Source organism: Erpetoichthys calabaricus, chromosome 2, assembly GCF_900747795.2.
Source record: "Erpetoichthys calabaricus chromosome 2, fErpCal1.3, whole genome shotgun sequence".
In the NCBI taxonomy this organism is placed as follows: Eukaryota; Metazoa; Chordata; class Cladistia; order Polypteriformes; family Polypteridae; genus Erpetoichthys; species Erpetoichthys calabaricus.
The window spans coordinates 55,012,833-55,030,564 of record NC_041395.2 but is presented as its reverse complement, the minus strand read 5'-3'; the positions used below and the strand labels follow the sequence as shown (position 1 = coordinate 55,030,564).

At 35.9% G+C, this 17,732-nt stretch overlaps 1 protein-coding gene across 1 annotated transcript in view; it reads left to right on the top strand.

Annotated features, from left to right (window-relative positions):
* The window catches only part of shank2b (SH3 and multiple ankyrin repeat domains 2b), a 971,122-nt gene that overhangs the window by 428,280 nt on the left and 525,110 nt on the right, over positions 1-17,732 (top strand). Inside the window, exon 13 of the mRNA XM_028793812.2 lies at positions 13,883-14,192. Within this exon, the coding sequence (XP_028649645.1) occupies positions 13,883-14,192 (310 nt within the window). The remainder of the gene's footprint in view (positions 1-13,882; positions 14,193-17,732) is intronic.

The following is a 17,732-nucleotide window of genomic DNA, read 5'->3' as shown; positions in this document are numbered from 1 at the left end:
TTAAATGAAGTCATAGAAAGCAATAAACAAGTAAGACCTTCCTAGAACAGGATATGTGTTCCAGACTTGTCTGTTTTCTCCTATTCCAAATGCTTTACTTTAATACTAGTACATACCCCTTTTCCTTCCTGTTCTCATTTTATTTGGTCTCTCTTCTTCCTGCTTTCCTCCATCCTTTCTTCTGACTTAACACTCAATAAGCTTTTATCTTGAAGAAGGATTTAAACACCTTCCTGCTGTCACTTCCATCAATGTCCCACAATCATGTCTGTGGTCATGACAACCCTATGTTTGCTCCAGAGATACTGTACTAGGCTAAACCTCTCTTCAGCTGGCCAGGGTGCTTGTGCACCCCTGAGCAATTGGTAAGCCTTAAAAAGGCCATAACTTCTTTTTAGTAAAAAGGTTGAGTATCCCGTGCAATGCAGTAATGTCTACCCATTTTTGCCTTGAATTAACTTATTTTCTCCCTTAAAGAGCTGCTTCCTTCTATAATGTTGCCTAATAAAGGATATTTCACTATATCAGTATTTAGAGGTAAATATCCCCAAACTATAGAAAAACTAAGTACCCCAAAAACTCAAAATGATTTTCCTGATTTGATTGAAATTTGGTGACGTTATAGAAAAAAGAAAATTAGCCAACACGTTTTTTTTTATATCTTGATATTTTTCAGTAATAAAGCTGTGACCAGTGGGGCATTCTTAGGCAGCATGTCCTTTTCTTGCCTCAGCTGTGATCATGTGGAGAAATGGGGTGTGCAGTTCATGCAAATGAATTTCACAAACAGAACAGCACCACTGTACAAGCTGAGGCTGTAATTGTGCAGAGAAATGGCACTGGTGGTGACTGAGGAAGGACAGCTGTCCTACATAGGAAACAGCGATGAGGTGACAAGCTGCATGAAAAAAGGGATGTGAAATGTACGAAGAAAAGTTAGGCAAAGTTCAAAGAAGCTGTTGTTAGCAAATTCCTCCTTGGGTACACGCAGTAAATAATAATAATAATAATTCATTACATTTATATAGCGCTTTTCTCAGACTCCATACTGTTTTAATAATAAATAATAATAATAATTCATTACATTTATATAGTGCTTTTCTCAGTACTCAAAGCGCTATCCACACAGGTTTTGGCTAACTTCCTACTCCATAAGATGTGCTAAAGTACATACAAATTCAAGTTGGATTGGTTTGTTGAGTACATTTTATATACATTTATTTGGTGGTGAGATGCATGCAGTATTGGGAAGAACTAAAGTGTCTGCTTGCAACCCAGACCGCAATGTGCTGCTATATTCTGGTTCACAAAGCAGTACTGGGAAACTGTTGGTACAGTGTAAATCAGGAGCAACGGCATGCCTTGGTCAGTTTAAATGCTTTTGCAGCTCAGTAAAGGTGTTTCCCTCAGATGGAACATAGAAGAGGTACAATAGTACATGTACATAGTTCACAATATTATTTATTTTTATAGATAAGTGTAGCATTCATATATGACTGGAGCTACTGTTTTTACAGAATCTGCTACAGGCTTAAATGATATTTATACTCAAAATTGCCATTATTCCTGCTTAATTACCTGTTTCAATTTAAAAGAATAGAGTTTCCTCTAAATTTACAGTGACTTTTCATCAAAGCCAAGTCAATAGGAAAAGCAAGAGTTGATCTCTGGGAGGAATGTTTTACTCTTGTATAACTGTATTTGGCATGTTCAAGATTAAGGACATCCAGTGAACTATTAATATTAGCCCCTGTGGGGCAAAGTAAACCACAATAAATATACACACACACACACACATATATATATACTGTAAATAAATACCATATATACTCACGGATAAGTTCTCCTGCGGATAAGTCGGGACTTGATTTTACCGTATAATTTCTGGTATTTTATAGTGTCAGTCATATAAATCGAATGTGGAAAACTCACGCTATTGGTCCAAGACATTATGATATGCTAACGCCCACCTGAGAGAATAACCATGGAGCACACTGCCTTTTTTTTCTATGTGGATGCAGAAATGCACTGTATCAGCACGTGCTCCTAACCTCTCTCTCTCTCTTTCTCTCTATTGTGTTTACACGGTAATACACAAACTATTCTGAAGTAAGGTTTGAATTGATTTGTGTTTTTTGTGTCTCACACCCTCATACACCTTTATTGTAAGAGCATCCCTTATGTACGATGGAGTGTTCGATCAGAAGAAAATATGAAGCTGGTTTTAAATTAAATGTTGAAGTAATGAAAGAAACTGGTAACTGTGCTGCTGCAACAAACTTTGATGCGCCTGAGAAACTGATTCGAGATTGGAGGAGGCAAGAAGATGTAAAAAAAAAAAATTTTAATGTCGCTTTTTTTGAATGGGTGTATCAGACAGGGTCTGATTTTATGATCGATTTTTCGGGTTTCAAGACCTTATATGTGACTTATACTTGAGTATATACTGTATATATGTATATATATTTACATATAAATACATATATACTGTATATATATTTTATTGATGTTTATTTTGAAGCAAATAACATTCCATACAATTAAGTCAAACTTAGAACCATGTAAGATACTCAATGAAAAATATGAAGTTGCTCATGTAGTTTATTTTAAGAAGCACGAGAGGAATAATGTGCAGTACAAAGTTTGAATCATACCCTCTTTGTTTGAGATGTGAGAGAGATTTGTAGTTCTGCTAGCTTTGGTAGGAATCTTTTGTCGGCATAATGTACTATATGTCAATCATATGGCTACGCTTTGTTACTCATCCAACCTTTTGAAGCCAAAATACATGGGTACCCTTTTCACAGATAATATCAGTTCCACTGGCGAGAATGTATGCATATACCTGATTGGTTAGTCTAATAGCAAGGCCAATCATACACTAGAAACAGAGTCAGAGATATTAAATGCAAATACTCAACAAACAGTACTAAGTTGTGCACACTGCACAGCATTGTTGAGTGAACCCTATTGAGCTTTATCAATGAATCAAATATAACTTCAGTATTTGCTGTGTCGCCTAACCTGTGCATGTACTTTTCTCTCAAGAATAAGAACTACTTGGAAGAAATTCCGCTAGAAGTTGTGGGCAGTACAGAAACAGAAATCTATAGAGTATAAAAATCAGTTTAATTTTGCAGATAAACGTTTGATACAAGGCAAGATTTAATTTATATGTTGGTTACAGTGTTTGTGTTTGTATAGATTAAGTGAGTGAGTGAATGTACGAAGTGATACACTGGCGCACTTTCCAGGCATAACTCCTGCCATGTGTCCTGTTATATAGACATACACTATGCATGTTTTCCAGTGGAATCATACATACATGTACATTAAGATACATGTAATCCAGAGCCGGAACGTGGATAATATCTAAATTGCATCAGTGGCCGAGGGGTGCTACAAGCAGAAAGTAAATAAGTAAAGTAATTGCATATTTATTTCTCCTGCCTTATAAATCCATTGGGAAGCATATGGCTTTGACTCTGTCTCTCTAGCAATGTGTTTTCGCTGGAATAAAGAGACTCTGAAAAGTCAGGTTTCAGGTGAATATAAGCATACCTCTCTTTGACAGATTAAGGTCCAGTCCGGGATTTTTTCCTGCTTTGTTCTTAATGCTGTTGATATGATCAGCAACTGTAGTACTTATGTTTGTATACATAATTGATGCTGTTGTAGTAAAAAAAAAAAAATAGCAATACTTCAAAGAGAGTTTCACATTCCAGCACAGGGTTGGGAGCAGAAAGTGCAGCTCCATTCCATCATAGAGCACACTAACTCCAATATTCACTTAAAAAAAAAAAAAAAAAACTTAAGTTATTTTATTAGCTGCCATTCACAATATTATTGTGTGTAAGATGCAAGTCAGTAACTCATTAATTTTATACATACATACATACTGTACATGCCAGCTGTGAACGGCCACAGAATTGTAGCAGACATCAAAGCAATGGTTGGGGCACCAGCCAAGTGATCCTTGTTTAATGAACACAAAAAGGACTTTGAAAATTAAAGTGTGTGATCACAAAAAAGGAAGTGGCTATACTGCCAAAGTGAACATTGCTCTTTTGAGTCAAGGTTCTCCTATAAAGTTATCTAAAAGGGACGATCTTCTTCTGGCTGAATGTATAATCCACTGCGAGAATAGGTGGGTCTTAGGTCAGGAGTCAGGGCAGTAGCTAATCATTTTCTGCAGCTTGCACCTTGAAGCAGTAGGCAAAAAGGAAAAAGCATTAGTGCCCCCCTCATCCTGAGGTGGTATTGTCTATTTCAGCAGATACCTGAACATGCATTCACAAACCTGTTCAGTACAGCATCATGGTGCCAGTCACCCACACACACAAAACCAGTTTAAAATGGCCAATTAACCTAACAAGAATGTCTTTGGGGATGCAAAAATCATATTAGTTACAGAAATACTCAGACCAGCCTCTCTGGCACTAAAAATGATGTAATGGTCAAAATCACTGGGATCACATTATTTTCTCTATTCTGGTGTTTGATCTGAACATTTACTAAAGCTTCTGACTGGTATTTGCTTGATTTTATTCATTGGCCGACTAAATACTTGCATGGATAAGCAGGTTTGCAGGTGTTCCTAATAATTTGTGCAGTGAATGTATGCTAAGACTGAGATTGTAGGAGGAGTAGGAGGAGTTCCAGGAAATGACCATGTCAAATTTCTAATTAAAAGTGTGTAATACATTGTGATTGAGCGATCATCCATTACTACACAGAATTTGGCCCAGATAGTGGACCTGTTCGTTTAGAAGCATTGTTTCATTCAATAGTAAACCCTAGTGCCTTAGGGAGCCAACCCACACCTCAACCTGGTCTTCTTTTATTTACTTCTGTGCTGACACGTAAGTATTAATTTCTTTTCTGAGCATTACAAACATTTTGCTTGATTCAAACATGTGAACTGTGAATAACCTGTGCCTTTTCAGAATAACAATGTGCTTATTAGGAGAAGCAAAATTTGCACAGCTGCAGACAAGAAGAATAATTAATTCTATGTAAAATTATTGTAATGTGTGATACAGTTCATATCAAATGAAATTCCACACAATAAAGCTTTTGAAAAATCACAATTTCAGCATAAGTGTATACAGAAAATACATTTTTATTTTATACTTAATTCATTAATCAGAATCCTAAAAATTGTGATCTTTACACTGTTCTCCGTAAACTAATCTTCCGAAAGCATAAATAAATTGCATAATTTTGACAGACATTGTTTTTTTAGCTTTTGACGATGCATTTTAAGAATGTATTAGCTCAATAGCTAATCCTTTTAGCATCTGCATTGGTTAAAGTAGTTAATGCAGACACAGGTAACATATCTTTCCACACTTTTTTGAAAGAGCCACAAAAAATAAAATTGTCAGTTTCCCGCTAGCTCACTTGAAGCAAGGCATCAAAGTCTGTATTTTCAACCGTACTGGAAGAGCACCACTCAGTCCTGGGGAAAACTACACATTCCTTCTCTCTGCTGAGTGTTAGATTAGACTGTTTCATCGAGGTGTGAGCAGAATCTGCAGAAGACCAATTTGTCAGATCCCCCAACAGAGTTTATTTTTGTAGCTGCCGCTTTGCAACTGCCACGTGCCCGACCGTGATCACTTACCTCTCCTAATTCATTCTGCTCCACCGTCATTGCTGTGCCATCTCGAAAGACAGCATATTCACCTACATTCCTCAGCTTTTTCTAACAAAAAATTTAAATTTATTTCCAGGCTGATTTATGAAATAGTTGGGTTGATGCTAAAGTTTTACAATTCCTTGCTGTTTACATTTCATATTATTATTATTTTACAAAAGTATATGTGCTTTTCATTGGTTTGTTCCTGTATCTTTTTGTCAGCTATCACTGTCAGACCAATGAAAACTGTGCAGCATATTGGGAAATGTTTGAACTGTGAGAATACGTTTTCTTTCAAAGTGTTCACACATTTCCCATTTTTGGGAGCTTGCCTACAATCATTCTTTTCCTTTCTGTAGCTTTGACAAGACCTGCCCTGAAAGAGCGACACACAAATTCAAGTCATTTGGGTTCATTCCCCAGTACTTTAGAGTTAAATACATATCAACTGAAACAACAAAAGATTATTGTTTAAGGCTGAAAAGAAGAGCACAATGCCTTTCTCAGCCACCTAAATAGCTCTATAAGGCATCCTGCAAAGACAAATTTGGACAGCTTTTGTTGTTGCTAGGCAACAAGGGAATCATTGAGTATGTTGCAGCTTACTGGGAAGAGTTAAAAATCTGTAAAGAAAGGAAATAATAGGTCATCGTTTTAAGTAAATACATACAGTCACTTCCTATAAACAAGAATCAAGGCATCAAGAGACTGGTTCTAGAAAACAGGGAAGGAAAAGACTTCATGAGGTCCAACGAGATTTGTGCCAGTTATGCTGGTTTCCTATTGCCAAGAAATCTTAAGATTGTGCATCAATTTCACGTCAAAACAATATAAAATAAAGTGATATAAATCTGTCTGAGTAATTTCCAGTGTTAGTTTCTTCTTCTGTGCTATACAAGCATTTCTTTTCATAACTGTGGTGGTTGTAAAAGCAGAGAAGATTATAGAAAAAGAATCTGGTGGCAAGATTTTGTGTGACTAATAAAAGAAAAAAAAGCGGGGGGGGGTCGAATAGTTGTGCTGGAGAGCTCCAGTCCTCGCTCGCAGTCAGCTCTCAGCTGACAGACAACATTATGTAGGGTGGGCTGTCACTGTAGCATTAGGAACTGTATGCTCGATGCTCACTATCACTGCATGCCTGGGAACTTGCCTGCTGTGTGTGTTTGGTTACATGCAGAATAAAAAGATTTTTTTTTTTTTATTATTATTATTTGTTCTTTACTTGTATATTTATTTACTTTTATGCATTTTTTTTATTTGTGCTGTAGTTCTATTTTTACCAAGGTATTATAATGAGGGAATTGGAGTGAAAGTAAGGCAGGAGGGGGGAAAATGAAGTCTTTGCTGAATGCCTTAACAAAGAAAGAAGGTAAGAGGCAAGAATATTTTGTGAATGGGAATAGTCTGACGGAAAGCTTGGCAGGTGGGAGGGCGCGCGATATGTGTTCTTAAAGATCCCACGAAACTACTAGCTCTGCCTTTTCACTTTGTTTATTTATTTCTTTTCGAATGATAACTGTTCTTCATTTCTCTTTATTGTTTTGCTGTGATACTCTTGAAGCACAAGCATTTTTTACAGAAATACAAAAATCAGGACAGTACTGTTTGGTTTTGTCATAATTTCTGAACAACAGCAAGAGTCTTCTTTCAATTTTGTTGGTTTTGTTTTTGCTCAGGATTAAGGCTAATGATATTGATTTTTGGACTGCCTTAAAGATATTAAGTATTTTGCATGACATATAGGGTGATATGTCATCCTAAGGAAAGGCTGAAAATACACTGATTCTTTGCTTTACCACTGAGAAATGACTCCCACCTATTTTGCTGACGTTCATAAATGGAAAAAAGCACACGCACATATATAAAAGAAACACTGTTAATTTTAGTGTGCAGATACATAGATTGATCATTATCATCGTCCAACTAAGAAGTGCTAATTTGTTGGTGTACCTTCTGTTGAGAAGTTTGAAAGGTTTCCTCTTGTTTGTTTGTTTCTTCTCTGGTCATTCTGGTTTCTTTCCACAGCACAAACACATGCTAGCTTTTTGGCTAAAGCATTGGCCTTGTAGGTGCTGGTTTGGCCCCTGCCTCCAGCTCACTATGTGACCCTGAACAAGTTGCATAACCTTCTTGTGCTTCAACTATTTAAAAAAAACAAAAAAAAGGGTGTACTATAGTACTGTAGTTCTGGGATGTTAAAGCAGCTCGCTTGGGAAGGAACTGTCAGAATTGATATTTGTTTCTGTGTCTCTTCGTTAACTGGGACTATATTATCCAGGTATGGCAAAGTACAACTGTGTGCTTGGCCATTTGGACTGACATCCAGTCCAGGTCAGCTCCTTGCTTGCAGCCATTGTATCAGCTTTATCTACAGGTAACTCCATACTGAAGTGGGTTTGCCAAACAAATGTTATTACAAATGATTTTATGTCAGCTTAATAAAATAAGATTTTTTTTGTTGTTACTTTTGCATTTCTTGAGTTCAGCTCAGGTCATAATATGTGGTTCTGTACTTTGCTTCTGCCAGTGGCTGACAAAATATTGTCTATAGTTATTTGTTTAGAGGTTGTAAATTCTCTTGGGATACTGTCAGATATATACTGTACACGATATATGTGTCTATCTATCTATCTATCTATCTATCTATCTATCTATCTATCTATCTATCTATCTATCTATCTATCTATCTATCTATCTATCTATAACTGTGTGTGTTATTTTTGTTACAATTATGTTATTAGATGTTAATCTGTTTTGTGCTTCTTTTTATTTTTATTCAAGGTATTCCTATTTTATTCTATTTTTTATTTTGTTGTTTTCCATAGTCCTTGGCAACAATTTAAAATTTGCTTTTATTTAAAATGAGTTATACAATGCATAAATGCTTTAAGTGTAAGGTGTATCCTTTTTCAAATCTGTTTTAAAGGTGGTGCAGTGGTAGCGCTGCTGAGTTGCTGTAAGGAGACCCAGGTTCATGTCTTGGGTCTTAAGAGTTTGCATGTTCTTCCTGTGTCTGTGTGGGTTTCCTCCCACTGTCCGAAGGCATGCAGGTTAGGTGAATTGGCATAGCTAAATTGACCATAGTGGGTGGGTGTGTGTGTGTTCAACCTGCAATGGATGGCACCCTGTCCAGGGATTGTTTCTGCCTTATGACCTATGCTAGTTGGACTAGGCTCCAGCCCAAACCTAACCTGTAATCCAGGCTGCGATTAAGTGGGTTAGAAAATGACAAAAAAAACTGTTCAATACAATTCAGGATCATGTTGGAACACAGCCTATTATGTACAATAATCTAAAAACATTAAATATGTATGATATTTAAAATTATACATATTTTAACATATTAAACTTGTCACTGTTAAGTCTAAAATGTATTGTGTAAAATGTGTAAAAGGTACACTTTTGCTGTTTTCTCACATGGTTATTGAGACCCTAAATCTTTTTCATGTGCAGGATAGTTTAATTATGCATAAAAAATGACAAACAGTGCTTAATATGTAAAAAATTCAAAGCAATGGTTTAGTCACTTACTAAGAGCTCCTATGTTTCAGAGTGATAAAATGTTCATGATATAGTTGTATATTTTATTTTGTCTTTCATAATCAGAATTGCATGAATCAGATTAATCCAGTAGCAGTAAGGAGAAAGTAAAACTCTAAGCTATCCTGTTCCTAAACTCATACTTTGGGAATCTGCTTTGGAAATTCATTATACATGTATGTCAGCCTACATTATATTTTTTTTCCTAATTCAGAACAGGGAGCTCCTCATGTTTACCTCCTGGATTTTATATATTTTTTTATTTCTGATTTATTCATAAAGTATTCAATGTTTCAAGACTCATAAAATGTCTTCGGTGTTGGAAGCCAAGTTATTTGTTGCTTTGTTGACTTCTGAAACAGATGAATATTTTAATTCTGTTGCCACATCTGTAAAGTACGCTAGAGTCATGTCAAAACAATTTATCTATTATTAATTTGAAAAATGTTTTCCCGTTCATATTGTTTCCAAGCTAAAACACAATAGGAAGCTGAGTAAAGAAGACACACAGAAGCAGCTGGCATTGCATCTGTCATACAGTTGAAACTTCATATTTGAGCTCTAGCATATGCTTGTTTGAGAGTCAGAGGCTCCACAATGTCTATGGTTTCCCTTTTATAGATCTTTTATCATCCTGTCATTTGTAAAATGGTCTTACTTGATGTTACTTTTATATATATATATATATACTAGGGGGCTCGCTTCGCTCGCCGACCCCTACCCCCTGTTCCCCCCCAGTGCTACGCGCCATTGTGAAAAGGGGGGGCTGAACGCACCCCAAGGAGACTAGAAACAATTATTCCTCTAGAAGCAAAACTTTACATTTCAATCCATCTGCATAATTCAAATTCTATGTATAGTTTTTTTTATATATCTAATAAAATACCAAATATAACATTAATTAGCTTTCATTTTAATGTCTGAGTAACTGCTTAGTTAGATGCCTACACACACACACATATATATTTACACACATGCACATACATATACACACACACATATACACATATACAAATACACACTTACACATATACATACATATACACACATAGACATATATATATACATACATATACATACGTACAAATACACACATACCCATATACATACATATACACATAGACATATATATATATATATATATATATATATATATATATATATGCATACATACATATACACACATACACATATACATACATATACACATAGACGTATATATATACAGTATACAGTGTGTGTGTGTGTGTGTATATATATATATATATATATATATATATATATATATATATATATATACATATACATACATACTGTATATACATACATACATATACAGTATACACACTCCTTTTTGTTTCTGCCATGTGTAATGTCGAGGGATTTGCGCATACGTATATGCTTTTGCATTTACGTCTGTTTTATTAAGTTCAAAATAAGCCATTAATTTTGTATTTCTATTTTTCACTACCTTTAAAGCTTCTGCTTCTTCGTCCTCTTTAAATTGAATCATATTCTGATCTGGTAAATGAATTGTTAATAATTCAACAGAATTGGCATTGCAATTGGCAATTCCATTAAATGCCGCCCGCTTTCCACTGCACTGACGTACCGAGTATCTAAATATGCTTGAATTTTGTCCTGAGACTGTTCTTTGGATAAAGTTATGCGTACTTTAAGAATGTACTTGTAGATATACTTAATACTCATTTCCGATGCACAATACTCAACATTAATATGACAATCGAATCGTTTGAGCAAATACTGGTTATATGGTACAATCATTGAATTATTGATCATCACAATTTTACCATCTTTCTTTCTGCGGTAAGTGTGTTGTTCGTGACAATTATCTCTTCAGCAATAATAAGGAAAGCCAGCCTTAGTCATATCTATTGATTGAACGAACGCTTTAGGAAATTTCTTTTAACACTTTTTCTCTTTTGAGTCTCAATACTGAATCTTTTAAATGTGGTCCATGAGACATGTGTTTAATGACTTTGTAACGTAATTCAGGATAGGTTTCTCTGTTTGGACTTTAAGCACAAACCAATCTACATCATCAGCAGTTAATAATTTATTTTGCAAAGTTACCAATAAATGCATGTGAGGTAAACCCCGTTTTTGAAATTCGATCGTGTAAATGTATGCTCTGATTTGACTGAACCTCGTCTTCTCCGTGATCATAAATATACATATACCAAATTGTGGTTCCTTCAAAATTAAACTTGTCGTAGCTTTAATTGTTGCTGGTCCACAGATTCTCATAGCGTATGGTTCATCCTTCTTTTAACAGTAATTCAGCCAGTGGGAGTCTGGACGGTGTTAACGCTTGTAGATATTTGATGGGATATTGTAAGTTGATGTTTTCATCTTCTGCACTATCAGCACCAACTGCTGCAGCATAATCTATTGATACTTATTTAACTAATTTGCCGTGTAATCATTCTACAATTTTTATGTTAATTCTTTTGACTTCATCGTTTCTTGTATGGTCCTGAATCGTGTAAATCTACATTTTGAGCATTGAATGATGCAAACACAAATAAATTATTGTAGACTCGGATATTTTGCCTGTAGTGTTTGTGGATTTCACTTTCACCAAACAACAAATCTTTTAATTCTCGCGGATACGCCTCTTCATTGGGAGGCAACATTACTTTTCCCTGATGGCAACAGGAATTAGCCGAACTACAAGTCTCAGACTTAAAGTTTAACTCCAAACAATATCTACATACTTCTGACATATCACCTATGTCCATATATTCAATCTCTTTTTTTCTGTTCCATTATTTCACAGAGTAATAATTTCCGTTTGTTTGTGCTAATGTGATCTTTAATATCTTTTTTTTTATACTTCCGAATTTTCCTACTTTCATATTCTTTAACTTGCTCTGCATGTGTGTCGCGCTAACGTTTTTGAACTTCATTATGAAGTATTTTATTTCTGACCCGGTTTTGACCTACGAGCTTTTCAATTCCACTTGGTCCAGGCTGATTATTACTTTCCTTATTTTCTGAATTTGCACATAGATTATTATTGTTCTCTTGTGCATCCTTTTTTGCCTTCTTTTCTCTCCAACGCTTTCATGTCACTTTTTGACATGCTGCTCTTTCTTCTTCGCTTAGTCGTTCACATGCCATCTAGAACGTATAACATTTTTAAGAGCAGGGAGCACATGAAGTGTGTCTGCCAAAAGCATTCCAACAACTGCGATGTTAGATATCTGTGAACTTGTTTTAAATTGTTTGGAAGTAGGGCATGACGTGCAAAAGTCACTGTCTCATGGGTCTTGCTTCCTAAGGTTGTAATGTCTAGTCTCGCGTGACATCAAAGTGTCTTTCCGAGATGATCATGTCTCGACCCAAGATTTTTTTTATATAATAGATATATACTGTATATGGGTGGTTGCTTATGAAGGACACTGGCAAAGGCTCTGTGTATAAGTCATCATAACCCCTCACTTTCCTAGCTAGTCTTCGTTTAGTCAGCTTTGTATTATGTTTTCCCTGACTCTGGCTTCTCAATATCTTGGTTTCATTTTATGCTAGTATAACTTGTTTATTTTATTATCTTTTAAAAACCATATATGCAAATGGATTGCAGAGTACCGCTACATGTTTAGATATTTTAATTAGGGATATCTATTAATGTATTCATAAAGAGACCAAACCTTTATGGGGCCCCTGAGTAAACTTAGCCTGTCTTGCAATGCTACCAACTAATGCCTTCTTCAGCCTTCTGTTTTCTGTTTGAAGTTACACTGGATTAGATGCTATGCAGTGGGGATTATTTCTTCATTGAAATGTTTATTACTTATTACATAAAGCAGAAAAATACAAGATTTCATACTTGGAGATTTTAGTATTGCTGAGATTTACATAATCAGCAAAGTTTATTTGTGGCATGGAGGTCCAGTTTTTAGTGCTGCTGACTCACAGATCCTGCACCTGAAAACTGTCTTTGTGCAGTTCCCATATTCTCCTCATATCTGCAGATATATGTGTATGTTAGCTGTGTGCTTGATTGTGCCTTAGGATGAACTGACACCCACTACCAAGGTTCCCAGTTTGCTCCTAATACTGCCATGAAAGACTTTACAATACTGCCTCCCAGAACTGCTTAGAGCTGGTTTAAGATTGGTTACTGTATTTACTGTGTGTGCATTTTTGAACAACTGTCTAACACTAAAGTACATTTTATATGTATTGTAAATAGTTTATTTGTTCATTATGATAAAGTCAATATGTTATGGTAAATACAGCATATACTTAATTGAAATCAACCCAAGTAATAAATGGGATCATATTTTTATGCATAGTGTTATTTTACATTTTACATCATAATCTCCTTTTCTCTGTCTGGTTATTTGCATATAATAAGCATATTTTAATTTGTATATTTATTGTTAGCAATATATTTACATATTTATAAAAAATGGAAACATTGATACATCTTAATTTCTTTTTTTAGATGTTTAGAAATCCATTATAGCATACAGTATGTTCCTTTAGAAATTCACATAGACATAGGCACTAAATTACCTTTTGTAGGTAGCCTACTGTTTGGTTTATCATAACATTTTAAAAATGAATATCTTACCTTGTCTGTATAGAGTCTTGGCAGAAATTCACATTAATTCCAGAATCTTAAGAATGATGAAAAAGTTGATTTTCTTTGTTTTTATTTTTTCCCTGCAGTGCCTTTTCGGGAGGCACCAACTTATTCTAATCGACGAAGGGGACCCCAGAATACTCTTGCTACCCCCCGGGTCTTACTGCGTTCCAATAGTGACAACAACCTGAATATCAACAACCTCCCGGACTGGTCGGCCTCTTCCTCTGCATCTTCACACCGCAGCCTTTCACCACAATTGCTTCAGCAGATGCAGAACAACCCCAATGGCACAGTAAAGACAGTCGGGAGTGGCGCCCGTGGTCCTCGCAGCCGCTCACCTTCATTAAACCGACTGGGAGAAGAGGTCAAGAGGCAGCCCCACAGGCAAATAAGGTAAGATTGCTGTATATCCTTAATAGAAAATGGAGGATATTTTAGTTGTTTTTTAGTATTGTAGCATACTATGTTTTTTAAAGTTCATGCTTACAAATCTAAAAAGCCTCAGCAACATTGGAGTTGCCATGTACTCCCTGTGTCTGCATGGGTTTCCTCCCACAGTCCAAAGACATGTAGGTTAGGTGCATTGGTGATCCTAAATTGTCCCTAGTGCAGGGGTGGGCAAAGTCATTCCTGGAGGGCCGCAGTGGCTGCAGGTTTTTGTTCCAACCCAATTACTTAATAAGAAGCACTTTTTGCTCTAGAAACACTTCTGCTTCATTTTAGTTATCTCCCTCATTAAGATTTTGAACCCTTATTGCTTATTTAAGTCTTAAACAGCTGCATTCTCAGTTTTTAATTGCTCCTTATTAGCAATAAGATGTAAATGACAAAAGAAACCAGCAGTTATCCATTTTGCTTGTTACCCTTTACACCTGTGTGTATTTATTGTGCACTATTTGGTTTAATTAAATACTTGGAAGGAAAGAGAAGAGAAATAAGTGAAGGATTGAGAATTACCCATCCGTTTTACACTTCAAAGTATTTTTCACTGATATCCTTAGAATGGAAAAAAAATCTAGGATATGAGAATGACTTGACGTAGCAGAGTTAAAGCACTAACAAGCCATGAAATGTAATTATTGGCAAGGATTGTTTTCTAATTAAGCATCTGGGTTGGAACAAAAACCCACGGCCACTGTGGCCCTCCAGGAATGACTTTGCCCACCCCTGCCCTAGTGTGTGCTTGGTGTGGGGGTTTGTGTGTGTGTGCCCTGCGGTGGGCTGGCGCTCTGCTCTGGATTAGTTCCTGTCTTGCGCCCTGTGCTGGCTGGGATTGGCTCCAGCGGACCCCTATGACTCTGTGTTAGGATATAGTGGGTTGGATAATGACTGACATTAGGTGACAAACATATGATGCTTCTGAGTAGGATGTGCTTCAGTAAAGAAATTCTCATTGAGTTATGTTTGGTTAATATTATTTATACTTAATGTGTTATTTTAAAAGCCCACCAGGGCGCCACAGTAGCTCCTCACAGATCCTACATGTAGCTCTTGCATGTTCTATCCATGTTTGCATTTATTTTTTCTCCAGGTTTTCCAGGTTTTTTCCTACATAATTGACCACTACCCCAGTGTGTCTGTGTGCATGAGTTGGCCTTGCAATGGTTTGGTTGCTTTCTGCCTTGTGTTTCATACTCTTGATGAGCTCAGGCCCCTTGAAGCCTTAAATCTCATTAAATCGCTCCCAGAGTGTTAGGCTATATTATCCTTAGCAGCCTGAGCAATTTACCATATAGTTGGATATAGTTTAGTATTTTACATACCAAATGCTACATATTTAGCAGTGATTGTTTACAGTTGAGGAGTAATAACCAGTAGCATTGATCACTCAGTGCTTAGCCACACCATCTCATCTGTGGAAGTTCACCGTCTTTGTAGGTCATTGCCATTGAATGTTAAAGGTTAAAACGTGACTAAAACAATGTCTGCCAGCTAGAGTCTTTGTTCTTTTATTGCCTAGCTTGTTACAGTAAAGTACATTTATTCATGGTTTTAACAGAAATGTAATGCATGTACTTTAGAGCATGATTTTATTTACATGCAAATATGGTGAAAACAGTGACTTTGTGGATTATTTTCTTTTATTGCAGTATATAAAGGTCTTTATTTTATAAGGTGAAAAGGCACAGTAAATGTGGTAGATATTCTTCATAAATGATTATTAATGTGATGTAGCTTTTATCATAATATTGTATGCTACCATTGCAAATAAGTACAAAATAACAGAAATGTGTAATGTGTATGGCCGTCATGAAGTAAATAATATTTAGCTTCTTACTATGCGACTATAAAGTAAAGGAATATGGAAAGCACCTTTTTTCTGTTTATGCATATGCCCTTTTACAGAAGTTGATAGTTCGATGAAATTGATCGCTGATAGCGTCATAATCCAACTGCCATGAAAAGCTTCACATTAAGTGACTGCTCCCTGTTGCTCTTTAGCCAGGGATTGTGCTTCTACTGAGCAGATGCTCAGTTGGGATGCCCTGCTGTTTTGTTTTGTACAAGAAGCTCTTCAGATATGATAGATTTTTTTTAAACACCAACTGACTGATGTATTCACTTCTGTTTCGATCGACATCTGTGATATGATTGAAGTAGGTTAGAGGTGGAAGCTGTTTTGGCTGATGTTACAAAATCACTTGATAATCTCTGTATTTTAAACTTGAACTTGGGATTAAAAAAATCTTTATGGCTGGGGAGCTGCCAACTGAAATGCTTTGCTGTCTTTCTGGAAAATCCCTATCGGTATTAATTCCTTTTAATTCCTCTTTCTAAATATCCAAAGAGGTACCTGAATATTAAAGCATATAATTAATTCTATGGAATGCAGTTTGCTTGTTTTTTGGGGTGACTGAAAGGCTCCTTATTCTTTATATAATAAACTCTTCTGTGTACAGTGTTTTGTTATTTTTTAACTTTCTGAATCAGTTCAGAGCAAAAACTTTCTAATAGTACAAATCCAGAAGATAATTTAGGAATTGATCACATAATAGTGAAAACAATATTTGCCACCAGAACAGACTGCCTGTATCGTTATAATTTTTGTTATCTTGTGTATACGTACAACTTAAAAATACTATTTTTTAAAGAAATAAAATTATAAATCTGCAGCATTTTCCATCTGTTTTTTTGGTAGCTGTTGAAATGACCATAGTGATCAGCAAAATTTGCCAAAGCTTTTCTCACAGTGAATATGCTGTTTTTGCCAGTAACCTTGTTCACTGAATGTTTTCATGGAAATTTACTATATGGCCATATTAGACTAACATTTTTTTCCCAGTGCCTCATGATGAGTTGCGATGGCCAGCATTGCATCACAGAGCTGTAGCAGCCATGCACAGATTTTCAAGCATGTATACCGCAACCGCACTCCACCTCACATTTATATCACTGTCCGATCAGTTTCGCAGATGTGTGATATTCAGTACTCCAGCATCATTTTCACCCCATGTGCATTTATAAAAAAATGCTTTAATGCTAACTATGTAGTGCAGATCATATGCAGAACCCTGAGTGTATAACGCTGATTTCTTTCATCACAAGCTCTCTGAGTCTTCCAGTATGCATACATCTCTGCTGTTACTCAGAAGGTCATACAGAGAAGTACTGGTATGGAAAAGCACAAACCAATCTTCGAGTCCCAGCAACCTGAGCAGCACTGGGTCTTTATAAGGGAAGGGCGCATAGGCCAAATGCATCTGCAGTAAGCCTTCAACAGCAGAGTCAGAAAACACGAGACCCTTTGAAATATTAATAATAATGAAAGGGGTGTCTGCTTTTAATGGAAGAAAAAAAGGGAAAAGCATGTGCTCTGATTGATTAATCAAAAACAATCAAGACTTGCTAGCTATGTCCGTTCAATCTGTGCCTTGCACTTTTTTCTTCCATAAAAAAATTAAAAAGCCTATTTTACTGAAATTAATTTTGACT